General features: G+C 53.5%; 1 protein-coding gene across 3 annotated transcripts; it reads left to right on the top strand.

Annotated features, from left to right (window-relative positions):
- The first annotated feature begins 615 nt into the window (after positions 1-615).
- On the top strand, positions 616-20,241 carry LHX2 (LIM homeobox 2). 3 transcript variants are annotated; one of them, XM_006096273.3, is made up of 5 exons: positions 616-1,515; positions 2,973-3,175; positions 4,072-4,475; positions 9,957-10,162; positions 19,350-20,241. In XM_006096273.3, exons 1-5 carry the CDS (start codon positions 1,369-1,371, stop codon positions 19,635-19,637), a joined length of 1,248 nt encoding a protein of 415 aa, XP_006096335.1. In that variant the 5' UTR covers positions 616-1,368; the 3' UTR covers positions 19,638-20,241. The 3 variants fall into 3 exon arrangements, with proteins under 3 accessions (XP_006096335.1, XP_023615908.1, XP_023615909.1); XM_023760140.1 differs by having other exon boundaries at positions 1,418-1,515; positions 4,048-4,475; XM_023760141.1 differs by having other exon boundaries at positions 1,487-1,561; positions 4,048-4,475.
- Positions 20,242-22,051: the final 1,810 nt, after the last annotated feature.

The raw sequence follows: 22,051 nt of genomic DNA, 5'->3' as shown, positions 1-22,051 counted from the left end.
GTTGGCCCTCCTCCCCGGGGAGTCGCAGCTCCCGAGGTCTCTCGCCTCTCTGCTCTGCTGGGTCCTCAGGAGGCCTGCGCAGCCTCCGGCAGTCCGCCGCGGCGGGGGAGGCTTGGCCCCTTAAGCCGAACTGGGCGGGAAGCAGCCCAAGGCTCTGGGAAGCTCTACCCCAGGGCCTCCCTTCCCCAGGCCCTCTCCAGCCGGTGCCCCAAGCGGCGGGTTCCCCCTCAGAGGAAAGACGGGGGGGGAGACCTTCTTCAGGCATCCTCTAGATGTGCCTTCTCAGGATAGAGACGGCAGGGAGAGAAGGGTTTAAATTTTCCCTTCCCCGAAGAAATCACAGGAAACTGTTCGCCGCTTAAAAACTCCACCACCACCCACCCCACCCCCGCTCTACCTCCTCCCTCCCTCCCACTCCTCCCCTCCAGCCTCGCCCACCAGCTCCCACCATCTCGTGGCTGTTTTCCTCCTCCTGCTTCTCCCCTCCCTCTCGGGTCTCCCGCCTTCCCGGAGCACGCGCTGCCACAGCCCGGGGTGCGGGGCGGCCAATGGCGCGGCGGCAGGACGTGATGTCAGGCGCGGCTGTAGAAAAGGCGCGGACGCTTGGCTGGCGCGGACTGCAGAGCCGGGGCTGGGCTCGGCGCGCTCTTGGAGAGCTTTGCGCGCGGCTGGGCCTGTGGCCGGCGACTCCTCCTCCTACTCTGCTCCTCCTCCTTTTTCTCCTCCTCCTCTACCTCCTCCTTCCCCCCCCCTCCTTCTCCTCCACCTCCTCCTCCTCCTCTTCCTCCTCCTCTTCAATTCTCCGGGTAGCTCGGCTCGGCTCGCAGGCTTCGGAGCAACCCCTACTTTAGTCGCCCACCCAGCGTCTAAGCGGGTCGCCTTGGGCTGGGGACGCACCCCAGGGAGTGGAGAGGTCCTGGCAGCTGGGTCGCCGCGGGCACCTAGCTGCTCCCGGGTGAGCCCCGACCGCTGCCGTCGCCGCCTCGGGCAGACTTTGCGCTCCTGCTTTGCGCCCGGGGCGCCGAAGCCTGGTCGGCAATGCCCGCGGCGTGAAAGCGCCCGCGGGGGGCGCCGACCTCTGCCCGGTCTCCCTCCTCCTTCCCCTCAGCCCCTTGCCCTTGTGACCCCGGGCTTTGGCGCCGCCGCCCAGGCGCCCGCGCGATGTAGCTGCCCCTGCGCCTCGGCGGGGAGGGTCCTGGGCCCTCGGGCTCCCGGTCTGGGGGCGAAGCCGAATCTCGGGCGGGGCCGGGGCCCGCAGTGTCGAATACACCGGGGCCATTTAGCGCCGGGAAGCGCCCGGCAGCTGAGCGGGGGGCAAAGCCCTCCCCGCGGAGGAGCCGCGCCCCCCCGCCTCGCCGGTCACGCGCGATGCTGGTCCGTCCCGGCCCGGATGCTTTTCCAAAAATTTTGTTCGGGCCCCGAGGTGCACGGGGGTCATCGACGAAGATGGGACCGCAGGGCAAAGACCAAACTCCCGCCATCCACTCCGCCATCGACCGCGGCGACACGGAGACGGTAGGCGCACGGCTGCGGATCGGGCCGAAAGCTGGGACGGGGCCTTGTGAGTCTGCGCCTCTGCTCCCCTAAGTTTGGGGGCACTTTGGGGAGCTTCCTTCGTGCCGCACGGGACTGGGCGCTGGGGATCCGCGGACAGGATACAAGGCCTGTAGCTCCCCGCTCGGGGGAAACCAGGCTGCTGGCGGGGAGAGGGGAAAGGGTTGAGACCGAAATTTTAGACCCAGAGGGTGGAAGAGAGCAGTTCTCCCGAAGTAAGAGCGAAGTCCTACCCGCGGCCCGAGATGGCTCTCTTCTCACTTGGCGGGGCCCTCTGGTCACCAGCCCCGAGCTCTCCTCCACCACTTGGCCCTGGCTGCTGGCGCCACCGAGAAGGGCGAAACAACCGGGAACACCGGCTCCAGCCTGCTCGGGCCGATCCCGCTTCTTGGCCATCAGGCTTCCTCCCCAGCGCAATTTCAGGGAGTGAAGTCTTCTGGGCCACCGCTTTCTGTTGATCTTGACCTGGGCTTTCTGATCCATTGGGCTTGGCCGGGCCAGGGCTCCGTAGTTCAGGCTCCGAGGCCTGGCTCTGCAGAAGCTGAGTCCGTTCGAATCTCCACACCTGGCTATGCCAGCCCAGCCCCAAATAGTCAGTTCCTTGCCTCAGTCCTCCCTGGGGGCCAGATGAGCAGACGTTGCCCAAGTTCGGCCCAGAAGTGACCTTTAGAGGCAGAGGAGGTGGGAACACGGGAAGTTTCTCTGCACAGAAAGCAGGAGCAGCCGTGCCAGTGCCTCTGTCTTCCCAGCGAGCTCTTCTTCTCGGGGTTAAACCATCTCAGCCTGTCAGTTTGGTTAGCCGACAATTTGGATTGGGCCTGTCCTGCACTCAGAGACTTTGAGGGTGGCTCTGCACACCCCCCCCCCCCAATCATCTCTCAGGATCCTGGGACCTGGGACTTGCCCTACCCTAAACCTTTGGCTTAAGGATCCAGAGATCACTGGGGCTGGGTGCCAGGAACTCTGTGTCTCTGGAGAGGAGTCTGTGTGTAGGGTGACTTTTAATGGTCATCTTACCCCTATTCCTGGGGGCCCAGCCAAGTGGCTTCTGTAAGAAACAGTTTTGGAGTGCTTGACTGGGATAGCCACCACTGCCTCAGCCCCCAAACATAGCCTGAGACTTTCTGGGAAAAGGGCAGAAGGTACAGAAAAGGGGTAAAGTGGGGGAGATCTATCCAGGCCAGCAACCGGGCCTGTGGCCTGCCTGGGCTGTGAAGGCGGACTTGGGTTCTGAACCTTCTGGATATGGGCATTTTGGGGTGGAGGAAGCACACTGCACACCCTTGGCATTTTTCTTGGAGTTTAGGGTTAGCCAGTTACGGTGGGAACTTTGGGTGCTGGTTTCCCCTTGGCGGCAGCGGCTGCTGGGTCCCAGGCTGACGCGGGGGCTGCGGTCTCCCACCTCCCTCCCTCCGCAGACCATGCCATCCATCAGCAGTGACCGAGCTGCGCTGTGTGCGGGCTGTGGGGGCAAGATCTCGGACCGCTACTACCTGCTGGCGGTGGACAAACAGTGGCACATGCGCTGCCTCAAGTGCTGCGAGTGCAAGCTCAACCTGGAGTCGGAGCTCACCTGTTTCAGCAAGGATGGAAGCATCTACTGCAAGGAAGACTACTACAGGTAGCCCCCCACCTCGGGACCCACTGCCCTCAGAACTCCCCATCTCAGATGAAATCTTGTCTCTTTTCCCTCCAGTCCCAAGGGAGGGTTCTCTTCTCCAGCACGGAGAATTGGGTGACCGCCTTTATACACAGTAATTTGGGGGACACTCTTGGACATGTCTGTGAAGTGTAGGGACCCAGAGAAAAGCAGAAGCTGCCCTCTCCTGAGTTTAGACCATAATTAGGCTTGGGTTCGGGTGTCCTTACACCCCTCTCCCTTTGAAGTTTCTTGGGTCAACCAGAGGGAACAGAAACTAGCCCCCCCTCCTCCCAACCGAGGTGGCCTGGGCTGGTGGGGAACAAAGTTGGGGAGAGCTGGGGAATTGGATGGGGGCATTTCCCGATCATTCCGGGAGATTGGGAGTCCAGGATTTAAGAACCAAAATCATCACTAACAGGTACCAGGATTCTTGTTTCTCCTCTCTGGGTTTAGGGTTAGAGTTTGTTTATATATTTCTCTCCTTTTTCTCTCCTTGTCTTTGCGTTTTTTAACAAATTACAAAGGTCTGTAGGATTCCCGGGCGCTGGGGTGGAGGGCAGGATTAGAGTTGGAGGAAGGGTAAATGGGGAATTTCTCCCCCATCTCCCAGGCAAGGGCTTTCGTAGGGCTTGCTCGGGCTCTGGGTTAAGTAGAAGCCTTTGTAGGCTTGAAAGTGATGAAGGGGCACTGTGTTACAGGGTAGCATCAGACCTAGGCCAAAATTTATTCCCTCTTCCCTCATCCTCCAAGTTAAGACCCAGGCTGCCCATCTTGAGGAGGGGATTTTCCCCATTGGCAGCAGCGGCACCTGGAGGAGGAATATGGGGGTACCCAACCGTGTGTCCCCACAGTCCCTCCCCTGATGGTCCCTACAGGCGGTTCTCAGTGCAGCGCTGCGCCCGCTGCCACCTGGGCATCTCGGCCTCGGAGATGGTGATGCGGGCTCGGGACTTGGTTTATCACCTCAACTGCTTCACGTGCACCACGTGTAACAAGATGCTGACCACGGGTGACCACTTCGGCATGAAGGACAGCCTGGTCTACTGCCGCTTGCACTTCGAGGCGCTGCTGCAGGGCGAGTACCCCGCGCACTTCAACCACGCTGACGTGGCGGCTGCGGCAGCTGCGGCCGCTGCGGCCAAGAGCGCGGGGCTGGGTGCAGCCGGGGCCAACCCGCTGGGTCTTCCCTACTACAACGGCGTGGGCACAGTGCAGAAGGGGCGGCCGAGAAAGCGCAAGAGCCCAGGCCCCGGGGCGGATCTGGCGGCCTACAACGCCGGTGAGTGCCAGGCGCACGGAGCGTGCGTCCCCGTCCGGTTGGGGGAAAGTGCGTGGCGTCCATCGCTCCCCTCCGCCTGAATGAATCTCGGTGGGCTGTATGCACGTATATATACAGCACTCGGGACACGCTGCCCCTGAGCTTCCCAGGCCGGAGCACCCTAGGATTTGTCTGGCGGGATCTTAGCCTCGCATGCCCCTGGCTGGAGCAGGACCAGAGAATGCTTTAGTGTCTTGCTGTCCCTGGCGCAGAAATATTTTAGAGGCGGCTTTTTGGTTTGGGCCTTACCCTCACCCTGCTGGGCAGAAAGTAAGTACAATGATAGAGAAAGCAAGGTGGAGCCCACGCCAAACAGGCTCGGGATTTGCGCGGCTGAGGGCGGGAGCTGGGGCGTTGAATGAACCCGGCAGCGCAGCCAGGGACCCAAGAGAAAAGACTGGCAGTGAGCGGTCTGGGGAACAGAGATCCGATTGCCCTGCAGCCTGTCCTGTAAAATGTCCTGAGGGCGGCAGGCCCGGGAAACTGGGCCCCGGAGCCCTTTGCGCCAGGGCGGGTCGCCGTAATCCGCAGGAGCCTTCTGCTCAGCCAGGTCTCGGTTTTCCCTTGCTCTCCTTCCTCTGAGTTCCGGGCGCCAGAGGGGCGCTGGGTTAAGAGCCTGGACCCTCAGAAGCCGGCGCCTAGGGAGGAGACCCGAGTAGGCCTGGCTGTGCTTCGGGGTAGGGTGGAGGGCTTGTTTCGCATTTCCGGCGTCTTTGAACCCCGCGCCATGAGGGAGAGGCTCAGTCCCCTCCCGCACCCTTCCCCAGGCAGGACAGCCGCGGAGGTTCTGGGGCCCAGCACACTGAACCGTCAACATCTGCCCGAAGTCTGCACGGGCCGGGGACGGTTTATGACTCCCCGGGCTTCCGAACTAGACAGAGTTTACTTGCAATTATTTTCTTTCTTTCGTTTGCGACAGAATCGGATTCGGAGATTTTGTTTTCCTCCTCCTTTTCCCCTTAGTCTAACGCACCGGTGGAAACAAAACAAAGCAAAACAAGCCGAGGACCCTGCGTAGAGGGCAGTGGTGGGGAAGGAGCCAGGGTTATTTCGATCTTTAAAAAGCGGAGCTGGCTGGGGAGGGAAATAGGGACGGGTGGGGTTTCCCTGTTCGCTCCAACGAAATCGGTTGTTGGAAGATCCTGGGGCGTGTGTGTGTCCGTGCCGAGCTGGAGGGAAGTGCAGCCCCTAGCCTGGTAGCTGGCGAAGTGACCGAGGAGGTCCGCCGCTGGATTATAGATTTGTTGAAGGCCCTACCAGAAACACTGCTCTCCGAAACTTCCACCCCTCATCTCCAGCCACCCTGAAAATAGACCAAAGCGAGTCCGGATCAGGTCCCCCAAACAAAGCCGCGCCTATTCAGCAAGTGAGGTCGGCCTCTGCAGACGCCGGGCCCCAGGGCGCGCGGAGGGCAGGGAGCGGGATTGTGTTTTCCCCAGTACGCAGGTTCACCGCGGGCTTTGGATTTGAAAGGTAGAAGTTCAGAGATTTTGTGTGTGTGTGCGCGTGTGCTTTTTGCTGTTCAGCCACCTTCCCTGGTGAGGCCGCCACACCAAGCAGGAGAGAGGTGGCTGGAGACTGAGTTTTAGGAGAGCTGGCACCTCTACAAGACATTCCCCACCCCTGCCATTTCTTTTTCTCCTTGGCTCCTCTCTCTTTTTTTCCTACAGTCTCTCTCTCTCTCTCTCTCTCTCTGTTCCCCTCCCCCCCGCCCCCCGTGTGTCTCCCCGGTTCTCTGTTCCCCTCTCGGCTCTCCCGGTGTGCGCGTCTCTGGCCTAGCTTGGCCGGGGCTCCCTGTGCTGGCGCGCGCGCGGGCGCATCTCTAGTGGCCGTGTGGCTCGCTTATTGGGGCTCCGGGACCAGGTTGGGAAAGAGGGCGCCTCCTGGGCCGCACCGCCCGGCCAGGCTGGCCGAGTTTGGCTGTCGTCTTCCTCCCTCCCTTCTGGGCACAGGCAGGAGGCAAATGGCAGCGGTGGGGGAAGGGGAGCCCTGGGAAAGGGGCAGCGTGGAGGTGCAACCGCGGGCGGTGTGTACGGGGCAAGTGTCGGTGTCTGAGTGTTTCCGACCGTGAGGACGTGAGCTTGTTTGCGCGCGTGTCCGGCACCCAGGCCCCCCTGCAAAGCCCGCGGCTCTGGGGGGACAGTGAGGTGGCGGGGCCGCAGCGCCGTGCTAAAGCGCGGTGAGCTCCGGCCGAGGGGGAGGGGGCGCCGTCGGTGCGCGGGACCCGCCGCCGCGGGAAGGGCAGCTGCAGCCGCGGGGCCGCAGGTCGGAAAGTCCTTCCGGGGCGGTGGCCACGGCGGCCCTCCCCGGGCTGTCCCTCCGGTCCGAGAGCGCAGCCCCGGTCCCGGCGGTGGTACTGAAACCTGCCCCCAGCCGCGAGCGGGGCTGCTGGCGGGCGGGGGAGACGGGCAAGGTGGCCGCAGCCGGCGAGGGCCCGGGCCGCGCACTTGGCGCCGGGCTCGGAGCTCCACGGCCGCGGGGGCCGCGCGGACCTGCCGGACGCCGGGCCTCCCCCTGCCCGGCTTTGTGTATGTGTGTGCGCCTGGCGGCGTAATTACTGATTTGATTCCAATCCATTATTTAGACAATTGAACCTACAATCTCGTCTTTAGTAAAATGAGGCGAAGTCAGATTTGATTACAGGTTCAGCCCCAGCGACAAGAGCTCGAAACCCGATGGGTTAATAACAGATCACGAGTAAATTATTCATGATTTTACGAGCTCTTTAGCTCCATTGAATCGGCCTAATTGAGAGGAAAAAAAAAATAAAAAAGAAGAGAGAAAGCCAGGTCCTCCCCCTTCCCGCGGCCCCTTGCTCCTCCCCATCCGATCCTGGGGAATCTGGACTTGCCCCGGGCACTGGGGGCGGGAGTGAGGGGGTCTGGGGCACCCGCCAAAGCTGGGCTTAGCTGCCACTTCCCCCGCGGCCTCGTTTCCCCAGCACAGCCCTGTGCCCCAGCTGCTGGCCGGCCTCGGCGGCTCCCTTTCCCCCTTCCCTCCTTTTCCCTTTTCGCACTCCCAGCCGGTAACAGCTTCAGAACAGGCCTCCCTGATCTCCTTGAACCCGGGATTCAGTTCAGTCGCCCGGACCCTCCACACATTCCCCCTGTTTCCGGGCCCCACTGTCCCCTCAGGCTCTCTCTGTGTCTCTCCTAATTTCTTCCTGCCTTTGTAGGGGTCTCTGGTTCTCCACCTCTCCACTGCTTTCCTTTCCTCTGTCTCTCCTCTTTCTTTCCTGGCTCTGTCCATCTTTCTCTTCCTACGCCCTCTCCTTTTCTCACTCTTCATTCTCTCAGTCTTTCTACCCCTATGTCTTTCTCTCCTTTCTCTGCCCTTTCTCCCTCCCACACACCCCGCCCCCAACACACACCCTGATGTAGGCCACTCTCGGGGCACGTCCCTTGGGTGCATGGGGCGCCAGGGTCCCCACGGAACTCATTAACAGCAGCAAGGCCCAGGCAGGCGCTGGGCGGAGGGATAGGCCCAGAGATCCCCCGTGGGAAGGCCTGCCCTACCCCCCTACCCCCCCAGGAGCTGGGGACTGGGGGCAAGAAGAGGGTCGCTGGCCCCCAAGAGGGGGCAGGGCAGTTTCCGTGGATCCCGTTTGGAGTCATTTTCTGATCCCCTTTAAATCCTTGGACTCATGTTCTTTACTCTGGGCACTGTTAGTGGGAGTGCAGTCCGGATGGGGGATTTGGGTGCCTGGGTGCCTGTGGGAAGGGACCCCTACGGTTAGGAACAAGACCTGAATTTTGCAAATTTTTTCTGCAAGTGGCTACTTTCACTTGGGCAGAGGGAGGAGTACTTCTGAGGTCATGTGGTGTGGTCAGATAAAATGCAGGGCGCCCGGTTAAATTTGAATTTGGGGTAAACAACAAATAAATATTTAGTCTAAGTGTATCCCATGTAATATTTGAATTTTAAATAAACAACAAATACTTTTTTTAGTGTAAGTGTATGTCATGTAGTATTTGAATTTTTAGTATAGCTATGTCCCATGCAATATTTGAGACACACTTATACTAAAAAATTGTTCATTGTTTATCTGAAATTCAAATTTAACTGGGCACAGTGTTTGTTAAATCTGGTAGCTCTATTGTGGGCATGTGATGGGGCACAAGATATATTCCCAGTTGTCCACTTTCAGGGGACTGAATCTATGAAGCTTCCCCCAAAGTAAGACCTTATGTGTGTAATAACTCCGGATGTGACGAGGGGATCTTGGAGAGGATCCTGCTTGTCTCAATCAGCCGCCAGGTTGCCAAGCAACTTCCTGAGGCTTGAGGTTTCCACCCTGTCCCTTACCCCCAGTGCCTTCCAGGCATTGGGAGCCAGGCCCCAGCTGGGCCCCTTCTGGATGGGGAAGGGCTCCCCAAAGAGTCATGCTTCATCTTTGCCTGCCTTTGTGCTGTAGTGCAGAGAAAAGGCAAGGACTACAGTGGTGAATCTGGGCTCAGCCGTTACCAGTGGTACACGTGGCTTCGTGTCCCTTAGCATTAGTTTTCTCATCTGTAAAATGGGGAGAATAGCAATAGCCACCCATTGAGCAGTAGTGAAGGTCCGTGGTGTTTATAAAGCCAAAGGCGTACCCTAGGTGTCGAATACATATTAATTTCTTCCTCCAACTTCCTTCCCTTTCCAGTTAGGACTCTGCCACTCTGAGATTTCCAAAGACCACTTAACTTCCCTGCCTCATTACCCCACTTGTAAAACTGGCAACAGCTGCCTCGCAGGGCAGCGGCGAGGATTAAACTACAAGATACAATATCTGACCTGCAGCCCAGTGCCCGCAGCCCAGGAGTCCGTACAGTACTTTTGATAAGGGCCAAATGAAAGCAGGTGGAGAGGTGTCAGTTAGCAACTTCCAGGTACCTGCCCCAGACACTGCTGGGGGAGACCCGAGACAGTCCCCTCCTTAGGAAGTGCAGGGGGGAACAAGAAGACCCTGGGCTCCCGAGTCCCTTTGATGCTGGGTCTTCATCAAGTGACTTTCCCTTCTGAACCTCAGTTTTAATGTCAGCAAAAAAGGCGAAAATACTGCCTGGCTCATAGGGTTTTGAGGATTCAATGAAAATGTGCCTATGAAGCCCTTTAGCACATCCTCTGGAGTTCTGAAGTTGAATAAGTCACCACAGGTTATAATAGTAGTTGTTATTATTCATATTATTATTATTACTGCAACATGGTGGCTCCATGTGGGGTTTGGATTCTCCTAGAGCTGGTTTTGAATCAGCATTTCCTAGCTGAGTGACCCTGGGCAGGTCACTCTCCCCGGCCTCAAATACCCCTACAAATCTATGAAATGGGGATAAGATCTCATCTCAGTGTGGTCCCGAGGCTGGAAACATTTGGTGTCGGGCGGGCGGGGCGGGTGTGAACTAGGCAGTGTGTGGGAGGAGCGAGTCAGGAGGTTCACCTGCCGCCTCTGCGTGCCCTCCTTAGCGCTGAGCTGCAACGAGAACGATGCGGAGCACCTGGACCGGGACCAGCCGTACCCAAGCAGCCAGAAGACGAAGCGCATGCGCACCTCCTTCAAGCACCACCAGCTTCGGACCATGAAGTCTTACTTTGCCATTAACCACAACCCCGACGCCAAGGACTTGAAGCAGCTCGCCCAAAAGACCGGCCTCACCAAGCGGGTCCTCCAGGTCAGCTGGGCCGGGGGTGGGGCTGGGGCATCTGCCGCTGCCAAGACCTGGGGCAGAACCACACAGGGGCTATGGGCCTTGGGAGGACCTTCTCCCTAAGTCTGCCTTTCTGTTTTGTTTACCTTCCCCCGTTCTCTCTCTCCATCTCTTCAGTCTGTCTCTATTCGTATTTCAATCTTTTTTTTTCTAACTTTACATCTTTTCTCTCCTTCAATTTTTGTCTCTAAATTTTTTCTTTTTTGTGTGTGTTTGTGTGTATCCCTCTGTCCTCTTTGTCTCCACACTCAGTCTCTTTTCTTTCTTGTAAACAGTTGATATTTGCTATTTATTACTCAAGTGACACTCACATATGTTTATATTGTAGAGGGCTCAAACATTTCAGATAAATCCAGAGCCCCACCCCACCCCCCATTCCAGGAGGCCCATCCAAGGCAGCTACTGTTAGCTGTTAATTCCTTCTGCCTCTTGCTCCTCTCTTGCTCTCTCTAGTCTCTCTCTTTCAGTGTCTCTAGATTTTTCTTCTGTCTCTTTGTTGTTTTTAAGACTCTCCCAGAAGCAAGGCTTGGAGAGGAAGGTGCGTGTGGGCAGATGCCCTGGGCAGGCCAGGGGGCCTCTCCCGAGTCTGCCCACGGGGAGCTGGAGGAAGTCCATGGGCACCTCTGAAACTCCGCAGAATGGCACTTGCTTATGAGGGTGCTTCCTTTTCTTTTCTATTGAATTTATTGGGGTGACATTGGCTAATAAAATTATATAGGTTTCAGGTGTACAATTCTATAATAAGAGGGTGCTTTCTTGATAGAGAGGATCCAGAGCCTTCACCAGATTTTCAAAGGGTCTGTCTGTCCACCTTCCCAGAGATGTTAAAAAACTCCAGTTTGGAAGTTCCAGGCTCATAGAGTGGTGACACCACGTCTTAACGCTTCAGCTCCTCCTCTTACTTACTGGGCGAGTCACTGAATTCCCCTGAGCCTCAGTTTCCTCATATGTGAGAGCGACACAAAAAAATGATCTACGCGGCAGGCTTATTGGAAGAGCTATTGAGATGATGTCTACCACAGTGGCTGACCCTTAACTGCCCAGTGGATAGTGGCTAAGAATAACGTTAACTGGGTTAACCAACTGACTGCTACTAACAGTATGAAGGATTGTTCTGGTCGCCGGACTTCTGTGTCCCCACTCACACAATAAGGTGGGCGCATGTCCCCCTTTATAGCAGGCCTAACCAATGTATTCCTCAGAATGTGTGGTTGTAAAGAGGGCAGTGCACATTTTGGGATATGAAAATTGACAGAGGAAGTGATCCTGTCTCTCACTGGGAGGGGAGGTGCTGGGATTAGAGTCCAGGCCAATCTGATCCATCCTCTAGCTCCAGGTTGTCAGGGATTGAGGGGTGAGGCAGGGGGAGGCGACACCAAGGGAATGAGGGTGACGGTGATGGACAAGGAGGGCTGCGCAGCCGCCCTAAGTTTTCCTTCGAATTTGTCAGGAGGGAAAAAGGAAAAATAAAGCCTTTTGGGGGTGATGGCAGCAGTCTGGGGATGAGACTGGTCATGGGTGAGGATCCGCAGTTCTCTGGGGAGCCGGGAGTCTGGGGCAGCTTTGTCTCTGTGGCTCCGTGACTAGGGATGGGGCGACGGCCGGCCAACGGGGTGCTGATGCGCCTCTCTGGGCCCGCCTGCTGCCACCCCCACCCCTGCGCTTTCCTGGCATGCCTTGCCCTTTCCATTTGAGTCCGTTTGCCTGAGGGTCTCAATGGCCAGGGCTTAAGACAGGCAGGATGTTGCTGCACCCGTCCGTCCGAGACCCGGACCCCTCCCTTCTGTTTCCCTTGGACTTGACCTTCTTGGTTTTGGATCAAGGGACCTTCCTTGGCGCCTCTTCCCGTTTCTCAGCCTGGACGAGTTTGGACTGAGGGTCAGAGGCCTCCGCCTTTTCTCTGGCCAGTAGGATACTTTGTTCCTCAACCCTATTTAGATGGCTGCTTTGTGAATCAACCCCTGGGAGCAGGCTGGGAAAGGAGCAGGGACTTAGAATCAGGCGGAGCTGGGTTCAGGAATACCTGGGTTGGTTCTGCTCCTCCACTCACTGGCTGTGTGTCTTGGACAAATTAGTTACCCTCTCTGAGCCGTAGCTTTCGCACATGCCTCTCTGTTACCCAGATTACATGAAATAGAGCCAGTGCCCATAGCTGAGTCTGAGTTTGGAACCAGCAGGAACCAGTCTCTGCTGGCCTCGGTGAGGCAGGAGGCTTGGTTATGTGATTTAGGAGCAAATTGGATTTTCAGCGTAGTTATCTCTCATTCTTTCATCTGACCAAATGTCTATTAGCACCAAGCCCTGGGGATACAGAGGTGAATGAACCACAGCCCTGCTCCTGAAGAAAATCACCCATGAGGTGTAGAGACAGACCCACGTTCAGTTTATCAGAATGTGATTAGTTGTGGGGGTTGTTCTGTGGGAGACCAGGGGAGGGACCACCTCTCCTATGTGGGAGGAATGATTCACCTGAGGGACCTGGGTGAATGCTTGCCCTATCCCCTCTTCCCCTCAAATCCTGAGCCAGGGCCCCCTCACATCTGCATGCCACCTCTATCATGGGGACTCAGAACTAGCTGAGGGGAAAAAATGCTAATAGTTATTGTGTGTCTACTAATCAATACATGTTTATGTGTTCTGTTGTGTGTCAGGAACGTTGAAAGGCCTGTGAAACACATTTGCCTATTGAGTCCTTACTGTCAGGCATTATGATCCCTCCTCCCCCACTGTTCAGATGAGAACATTGAGGCCCAAATGATTGCCACTTGCCCCAAATCCTCTAACAGCACAACTGTTGATGATGATGCAGTCGTTTGCAAAGCATTATCTTTCCAGCCACTCATCTGTCTTACCTTAATATTTTCCTGCCCATTTTATAGATGAGAAGCTTAAGGCCTAGTGAGAAGAAGTGACGTGCTTGAGGTTGCAGGAGCCAGGTATTGGCAGGGTGGAACTCTCTCCCAGGTGGCCTGACTGCGGATGAGCCAGCTAGTGGAGATGGGATGAGAACAGATTTGGGTGAGGCAGCTGGTGGTGTGGCTTTGGTTCAGATCCTTTCTGACTTACCAGCAGTATTATTTCGGTGCTTGAACTTCTCCTCCCTGAGCCTTATCTGTGAAATGGAGGGGATAATAGTGGGCACCTGAGGCTTGAGACAGTGAGTGGGAGGGCTCCAGCATGGTGCCTGCTGGTATAAAGTAGATGCCTGTGAAATGGTTCCTCATCACTTGACTATACCACCTGGATGGTACTAGGTCTTGGGTACCCCCTGCAGGTTGTGGTCCACCTCAACCCTTCAGAGAGTGCATGGCCGGGACAGGTTGAGATTGAAGCTGTGTTCCCAAAGGTGGGCGATGTAGGGGTGTGTGTGTGTGTGTGTGTGTTTCCAGCCTATTATTGCATCTGTAATGTATAAGCATAACCAACGTGGTAGTCCTGGGCTGCACTATCTCTGCAGAAATTTAGAGTCAGCTGGTGTGAGGTCTAGGCTCAGCTCTTCCATTTACTCTGAGTGATTCTGAGCAAGTGACTTAACCTCTGTGGCCTCAGTGGCCTCAGCTATAAAATGGAGGTAATAATAGTACTTCACTGGGAGGTTGCAAAGAGTCAATGAGATAAAGTGTCATTTATAGGATGTATATTAGTGACTCAAATGCACATAATTTCATATACATTGGCATATCAGGTTTCAGTCTACCAACCTCTTTTGTGTACATTTAAAAAAAATTTAATTATCTTCATTTTGCAGCTGAGGAAATGAAGTTCAGAGAGGCTAGGACCCTGGCCCAGAGTCTCACAGCTAGTCAGTGATGGAGCCAGGGTCTGATTCCCTAGCTCTTTCCCATGTAGCACAGTGCAAGGATTGTGATCCCCGCACCTGGATCTAGCTGCAGAATGCAGCGGGCTAGATGAGGGAGAGGGAAGGCATGGATCATAGACACCACCTCTTGGTAGGAAAGCAGGAATCCTGTGCATAAAAAGGAAGCCATAAGTGCATAAAAAGTGCTTAAGTTTGTGATCTTTAGCAGCATGACAACAATAATACTGACTTTCCATCAGTGGGCAAGGTGATTGGGAGACAGAATGGCCCCTTTGACAGAGGTCCATTAAGAAATTAAGCTTTGCAAATTCTTGGAGACCATTCCTCAGCACATTGATCCCTCTCTGAGTCCCCTCCCTCCCGGGGGAGGGCCACATGATGGTGGGTGATTGATTTGGATGGGTGAAGGTCTCCTTAGGTGTTCCTGGTGCGCCTTTGAAAGAAAATACATTTAACCACCAACAGTTTAAAAACATCCTTGGGATGAGGAGTTAGTCATCATTAATCTGTGTGAGAACTCGAGGTGAGAACGCTAGCTTTCCCCTGTTCACTTGCTTATTCAACAACTACACTGGCCTTCTGCCATGTTCTGGGTAGGCGGGAGGCGGGAGTCAGCAGTGACCCGGAGAGTGAGCACACAGTCCAGAGGGCAGACAGAGGTGCACCAAGGTATAGAAATCATTAAAATGGTGATAAGATTAAGCTCTATCTTTTTCTCTACATGTGGTATATCTAATAATAAAAATATTTTTAAATGATTTTGGGGACCAAGTAAGTTTGGAGAATGCTAAAGGTTAACTGTGTCTCTGTGTTGGAGATCAGAGCACATTAGCATTAATACAGGCACTGAGACATCTTGGAGAGATTCAACTTGGTCTAATCTAACATTTTCCAAATTGATGTGGCCACAGAACCCTTGTTTAACTCTTTTTTTTTTAAGTATATATATATTTTATTGATTTTTTACAGAGAGGAAGGGAGAGGGATAGAGAGTTAGAAACATCGATGAGAGAGAAACACCGATCAGCTGCCTCTTGCACATCCCCTCCTGGGGTTGTGCCCGCAACCAAGGTACATGCCCTTGACCGGAATCGAACCTGGGACCCTTCAGTCCGCAGGCCGACGTTCTATCCACTGAGCCAAACTGGCTAGGGCCTTGTTTAACTCTTGACTGAAATGAAATAGAAGAAGTTCATGGAAAGAAAAACACAGGGCTGCAATGAGAGCGTATAATGCAGGGACCTGACTCGGTAAAGGAGGTCGTCAGGAATGGTCTCCCTGAGGAGGTGAGGTTTAAACTAGGGCCCGTCAGTTCATTCCTTTGGCCTCAGCTTCCCCACCTGTAAAATGAGAGTGAGCATTGTTTTGCCTGTCATTTGGACAGGGCTGTGGGGAGCGTCCAATCTAGTCACACATGGTTGAAGCTGGATGGAGTTTCATAGGTAACTTGGCTTGAAACTCTCATTTTAGAAGAGTGGAAACCAAAGCTCAGAGCGGTAGAGTGACTCATCCAAAGCCCCACAGCAAAGAAGTTGTAGTCCTGGCTGGAACCAAGGGTTCATGATATCCAGCCTAGTGCTTATTATTTTTGTTTCCTTAAAGCCTTTTTAAAATTTTATAAAATAATAGAACCACCATTTAGACAGATTAGAAAAATAGGAAAAAATTACCCATATAAGAGCATGGGAAATCAGTAATCAGGTGTGCAGATTAGAGGTGAAGTAGTGGCTAAGGGCATGAGCCCAGGCTGCCCAAAATCACATCTCAGCCCCACCTCTTTGGTTGGGCTCTGCCTCAGTTTCCTCATCTGGCAAATAATATTAGTACCTACCTTATAAGGCGTTATTATTATGAGTTTAATATGTGTCAAGTGCTTAGAACTTTGCTTAGACAATGCCTGGCACTTAGTAAGTGACTAATACTCATCATTATTATTTTTGTTGTGAAGTTTCAATACATAGTTTTTTAATTATTTTTTTCTCACGTGACATTTGTCATAAGACATTTCCTCTTCCACTGGGTGGAGTGGCTGCGTCATGACTTCCACTGGCCCATCTGGTGGGACCCTTGGGATGCAGCCATTAGTTTGATGCTATTAAAAAATGCCACAGTGGACGTCTTTGGGTGTGAAGCTTTTACCTTTCTTTCTGGTTTTCTCAGAGACCCAGGAGGGGATTCTCGGGGCAAAGTAGGTTTCTCACTGTCCCTCCTGTCTCATTGAGGAAAGAACCCTGGGGAAAGGGATTTGTGAGGCAAAACACAGCCTGCAGGGACAGTTGGTGCCGGAGGAGGGGGCCCGTAGCAGTGTGGGGTTCCTCATCCACGCAGGACTTACTGCGGATGCCCTGTGCACCAGGCTGGGCATTCCCCACAAGTGAAGAGAGAGGACTGTCGGTTTCAGGAAGTGGGCGGCAGGGCGGACCATCTCCCTCCTTGTTGCAGCTGCCCTGGAATCCCAGCCTGTTAGAACCCCACGAGGCCGTAGCGATCATGTGGTGTGGTCTAACCCTCTGGTTGTACAGGTGGGGAAACTGAGGTAGGCCAAAGGTAAGGGACTCACCCAAGGTCACTTGGCTGGTCAGTAGCAGAACCAGAACTAGAAGCTACATCCAGCTCTCTTTCCACTGCACCACAGTTGCTTTATTCATTCATTCATTCATTCATTCATTCGCTTGCTGACTCAGGAAGAGGAGGTAAGGAGAGCATGGATTTTTTATGGCAGAGAGTCCTGGATTCCTGGATTCCAATCTCAGGTTGGCCCCTGTGTGACCTTGGGCAAGTGACTTCACCTCTCTGAGCCTCACTGGCTTTAAATCTATAAAAGGGAATAATGATAGTAGTGTTCCCTACCTGGCTTATCATGGAGATCACCTGTGACTGTACATGTTAGATGGAGGCGTGATGCCTGGCACATAGTAAGAGACCCATAAATGTTGTGTTGTTATTACTGTTAACCAATGCATATTACTGATTCTTAAGCTTTGCCAGTCCCTGTGCCATGACGTGAAGATGACTCAGACAGGGCCCCTGTCCCAACAGCCACCCAGGAGGGGACTTTTTGAAATATCTGGGAAAGAATTCTGGCGAAGCCCCGCTTAAGGTGGAAAGCAAACCCAACACAATCCCCACAGCAGCTCCCTTTTGGCGGATTCCCGGGGCCTCTGATCCAGTACGCAGGCCGAGGAGACACTGTGGACGATGGTGTCATTGTTTACAACCACTGTTAGGGCAACAGCAGAGAAACGGCAAACAGCCCACAGCTAAACAGCCAGTTCCAGCCCTTCCCGAGGGCTTGGAGCCCTGGACCCCCGGACCCCCGAGCCACTTGCCACCCCCAGGGCTCCTCGTTCCAGCTGCTGCTTGGACAGACAGACACACAGGCCAGGACAGTGGCAAAAGTTGGCACCAAGACTCCAGCCTTCCTCACCTGCCTGCCACAAGACTGGGGAAGTCACCTCCTCCCTCTGGGGGCCTCTGGGGCTTTCTCCACCAGCCATTCCCCGGACCAGCCAGAAGCGGAGTCTCGCCCTGCAGATGTCTGGAGGCCGGGCAGGGAAGGACCTCCCCACCGCGAGGAGAGCATGTGGAGGTGGTTTAGAAGCCCTGGACTTATTTGCAAGCCTCCAAGAGGTGATGGGCTTGTTCTGGGCGAAAGGCCAGGGAAAATGTGCTTTCTTCCTGGGAAGACCCAGTGTGCTGGGGAGAGAGCTTTGTTTCCTGACTTCACAGGGCCCGTGCGTCCCTCCTCACTCCAGGATTCCGGCGGCTGTGCTTTTAATTGAGCCCAAATTGTATTAGGCCACCAAAAAGGCGGGTGTGAAGCCACAGGCTCCTGTAGCTGGGGTGGTCCCCAGGGGAGGGTGGGGCCAGGCGTCGGCCCTTCCCACCCGTCTGAGACACTGGGAAGACAGGCAGATGCAGGCACATCTGGCAATTCGCAACTGGACACCCGAGAATCTGCAGAATCCCCCAAGGCCCTGTGTTTTATGGGGAGGCTTCTGGCGGGTGATTTCCTCACGCAAAGGGAAGTGAGGGGGCCCTGCCTTTTGGGCTTCTTTCTTTGGAGACACAGCCCCCCAAGCCTATCCCCACCCCCACAACGGCGTAGATTTCCTAGGCCTTTGAGGACCCCTGGTTACAGCCAGATCTCTGTGTAGTTAGGCTGGTGGGCATATTTGGGGTGAGGGCGGGGGGCCTGTGTAGATGAATTTAATGCTTGGTCTTCATGCCTGCGTACAGGCTCCTGTACAAAGGTATGTGTGTGGATGGGGGCATGTGTCTGCAACTCAGGAAAAAGTGAAAGTAAGCCCTTATTCTGTCCCTTTGGTATTCTTTTCATACCAAGCTCGGTTCCAACTGTGCAACCCACCCCTCCTCCCTCATGAATGGGCCTAGGACGTGGCAGGTTGGGGATGGGAACCTACGGGCCACGGCCTCCCTGGCCTTGCTCTCCTCTCGGCTGCGGCTCCCCTCTGCCCGCCCTGCCCTGAGACCTGAAACCCAGGGTCCAGGGAAGCAGTGGCTTCTCCAGCTAATGGTGGTGGGGAGTGGACTGGTGTCCTTTTCTTCCTCTTAGTAACTCTTTGTTGATTGATTCCTGTGCTCTTTACACCATTTTAGTATTTCCCAGTCTTAGTGATCCTGAAACATGGTAAACATTGTGCCAACAAGAACTCGTGGGATCTATTGTGTGCTTAAAGGTGACTGCTGAAAAAAAACCAAATCTCTCAACCGTTGTGAGGAACAATCAAGATTTGGTTTGACCGAATCTTCCAGAACAGCACTGTCTAAAAGAAATACAACATGACCACATACGTAATTTTACATTTAAAAATTTCTAGTAGCCACATTAAAAAAAACTGGTAACATTAACTTTAAGAATATATTTCATTGATCCCAGCATATCCAAAATATTATCATTTCAACATGTAACCAGTGTAAAAATTATTATTGAGATATTTTACTTTTTTTCATATTAAATCTTTAACAGTTTGTATATTTTCACTTACAGACTCGCCACATTTGGGCTAGTCTGATGTCACATGCTCAATAGCCATATGTGGCTAGTGGCTACCATATTGGAGAGAGTGGCTCAGCTCTGGAACCTTCTAACAGAAAGGGAAACTCAGTAATAGCCCATGAGAGAAAAGGAAATTTTTATTTTATTAAGAACAGAATATTACCAGCCCGACTTTTTATTCTCCCCTCAAAAAAAACAAAACACCGATTAGTGATTAGGGTCTCTGAGTTAGGCAGTCCGGGGAATGCTCTGCTCTCCTCTCCTGCCTGGCCGCCTTCCCCTAACCAGCCCTTCCCTCTCCCCCCACACAGGTCTGGTTTCAGAACGCCAGGGCCAAGTTCAGGCGCAACCTCTTACGGCAGGAAAACACGGGCGTGGACAAGTCCACAGAGGCGGCGCTGCAGACAGGGACGCCGTCTGGGCCAGCCTCGGAGCTCTCCAACGCCTCGCTCAGCCCCTCCAGCACGCCCACCACCCTCACAGACTTGACTAGCCCCACCCTGCCAACTGTGACGTCCGTCTTAACTTCTGTGCCTGGCAACCTGGAGGGCCACGAGCCTCACAGCCCCTCACAAACGACTCTTACCAACCTTTTCTAATGACTCGCGCCCCATCCCCCCCCCCACCTTTGCCCCACAATTTCTTTAAAAAAGAAATTATCTTTAGTTGAATTCCAAGTGTATTTTAAAATAGAGGCTTTGAGCAACTAACTAACCACATTTTAGGATCTCGCCTGGAAACAGAGGAAGACAATGATTGCGCGTCCGGCTAACGCAGCGGTGTGGACCGAGGAATTACTTGGAAGATCTATCTGCAACACAACATTTGTGTCACTGTACAGTTTTGTGGACTGAGCGAGGAAGAACAACAAATAATTTAAGTTGGCTAGAGCTTCTGTATTTTCAAAGACTGCCACGTGCCTTAGGAATACTGTTTTATCTCCATACTTCGGACGACTTGTTCATTTTTCTCTCCCTCTTTTTCTCTCTGTATATTTATGACCAGAGCAAAAATGTAAAAAAAAGAAAAAAAAAGTTTGTTACTTTGAATAGTCCTAAAAAGAAAAAAGGAAAAAAAAAAAAAAGGAAAAATCAAACCCCCTCCAAACGGTCGCTTTGTTGTTTTAGAATTTTAAGGTGGAAGTCTGTTCGAATATCAGAATTTGTAAAATCTAACCAGTAATAAAACCACTTATTGAAACTAGTTGGTGCCGCTGCTGTTTAGTGGGGTGTGAACTTCACACGACTTGAGAGTCTTATTGAAGCCTAGAGATAGATTCCAGCTCCTCCCTATTTACGCGATTTATAATACTTTGTAGATATTCATTTGTAATACTCATGGGGCTGTTGAGACCCAGAGATGAAGTTGGTACAGTCCCTGCCCTCAAGGACTTTAGAGTGGAGGCAGAGGCAGACACGAGATCATCGTAACACAGCGTGATATGGGCTAAGTGAAGTGCATATAAACAAAAGTACCTCTTTCTTTTCTTTCTTTCCTTAATGTTAAACACCCTCTGCTGGTTACTTGCCCTATAGAGGTCAGAGGTTGTCACACCTGCCTTTTCTGCTCTTCTCTGGGCTGGTGACAGGCAATAAGGGAGGCTTTTCCCTCAGAGGAGTAAACACTGTCACCACAGGGCAGCTTAAACCCCAGTTTTATTTATTTTTAAATATATTTTTATTGATTTCAGAGAGGAAGGGAGAGGGAGAGAGAAACATCAATGATGAGAGAGAATCATCCATCGACTCCCCCTCTGTCCCTCCCCCACACGCTCCTACTTGGGATGGCTCGATCCTGCAACCTGGGCATGTGTCCTGACTGGGAATTGAACCCTGACCTCCTGGTTCATAGTTCAATGCTCAACCACTGAGCCACACTGGCTGGTCGAACCCAGATTTCTTAATGTTCGACAGAACATTTAAAAATCAAGAGGGCAAAAGCAAATGTATTTGGTTCCTTTACTCACATTTCAAACTCAGAAACCCAGAGAAATTACATATCCCAAGAGAGTGGGGGCTTAGAGGCAGGCAGAATGAGGTTGTAGTCTCTACTGTTGAGCAGTGTGAGTTGAGGAGAGTCATTTCAACACTCTGAGCCTCAGTTTCCCCAGCTGGAAGGTGAAGATAATGACCCTTGCGTGACAGTTGTAGTGAGGGCATAGTGAGGTGTGATGGCCCCGTAGGGAACCTGGCATATATTAGGGGCTCAGTATATTTTATTGACTGGTGGGTGATGTGATAAGTGTGGAGGTGGAGAGCAGGAATGTGTGTATCCAGGTCCTGCCTATCATTGCTGAACACATCAAGCAGGTGTGGTGCCCACCCACTGGGCATTTTTGTTGTTAATCCTCACCCGAGGAAATTTTTTCCATTGATTTTTAGAAAGAGTTGAAGGCAGGGAGGGAGGGAGAGAGAGAGAGAAAGAGGGAGAGAGAGAGAGAGAGGGAGAGAGATACATGGATTGGTCGCCTTCTGGCATACGCCCGGACTAGGTCTGGGGATGGAACCTGCAACCCAGGTAGGTGCCCTTGACCAGAAATCGCACCAATGACACTTCAGGGTGCAGGCCAAGGCTCTACCACTGAGCAACACTGGTCAGGGCCACTGAGCACCTTATACCCCTCATTTCGCACCCTGAGCCCTGCTGCAGAGTACTCTGTTACCAGCTTCATTGAATGCCAGCAGCTACCTAGCAAGATGTCCCCTGGTGGCCCATCAATTTGAAAATCTGGAGGGAACATCACAGCTGCTTTGAGAAACAGGCAGGGGAGTTTGGCAGGGGAGCAGTCCAGCCCAGGGCTGGGGTCTCTTTCCTTCCTTTCGTCTGCCGTCATTGGTGGGACAGGTGGGAGGAGGATAGGAATGGACCGAGTGCTTAAAGCCTGGACTGACTCACTTCCTAAAATGTTAAACACACACACACACACACACACACACACACACACGCACACTGCTATTGTTGTTACTGCTATTTAATGCCTGGCAAGTAGTAGGAATTCAATAAACTTTTTGTA

Source organism: Myotis lucifugus, unplaced genomic scaffold (genome assembly GCF_000147115.1).
Source record: "Myotis lucifugus unplaced genomic scaffold, Myoluc2.0 scaffold_173, whole genome shotgun sequence".
NCBI lineage: Eukaryota > Metazoa > Chordata > Mammalia > Chiroptera > Vespertilionidae > Myotis > Myotis lucifugus.
This window is presented reverse-complemented; position numbering and strand designations above follow the sequence as displayed.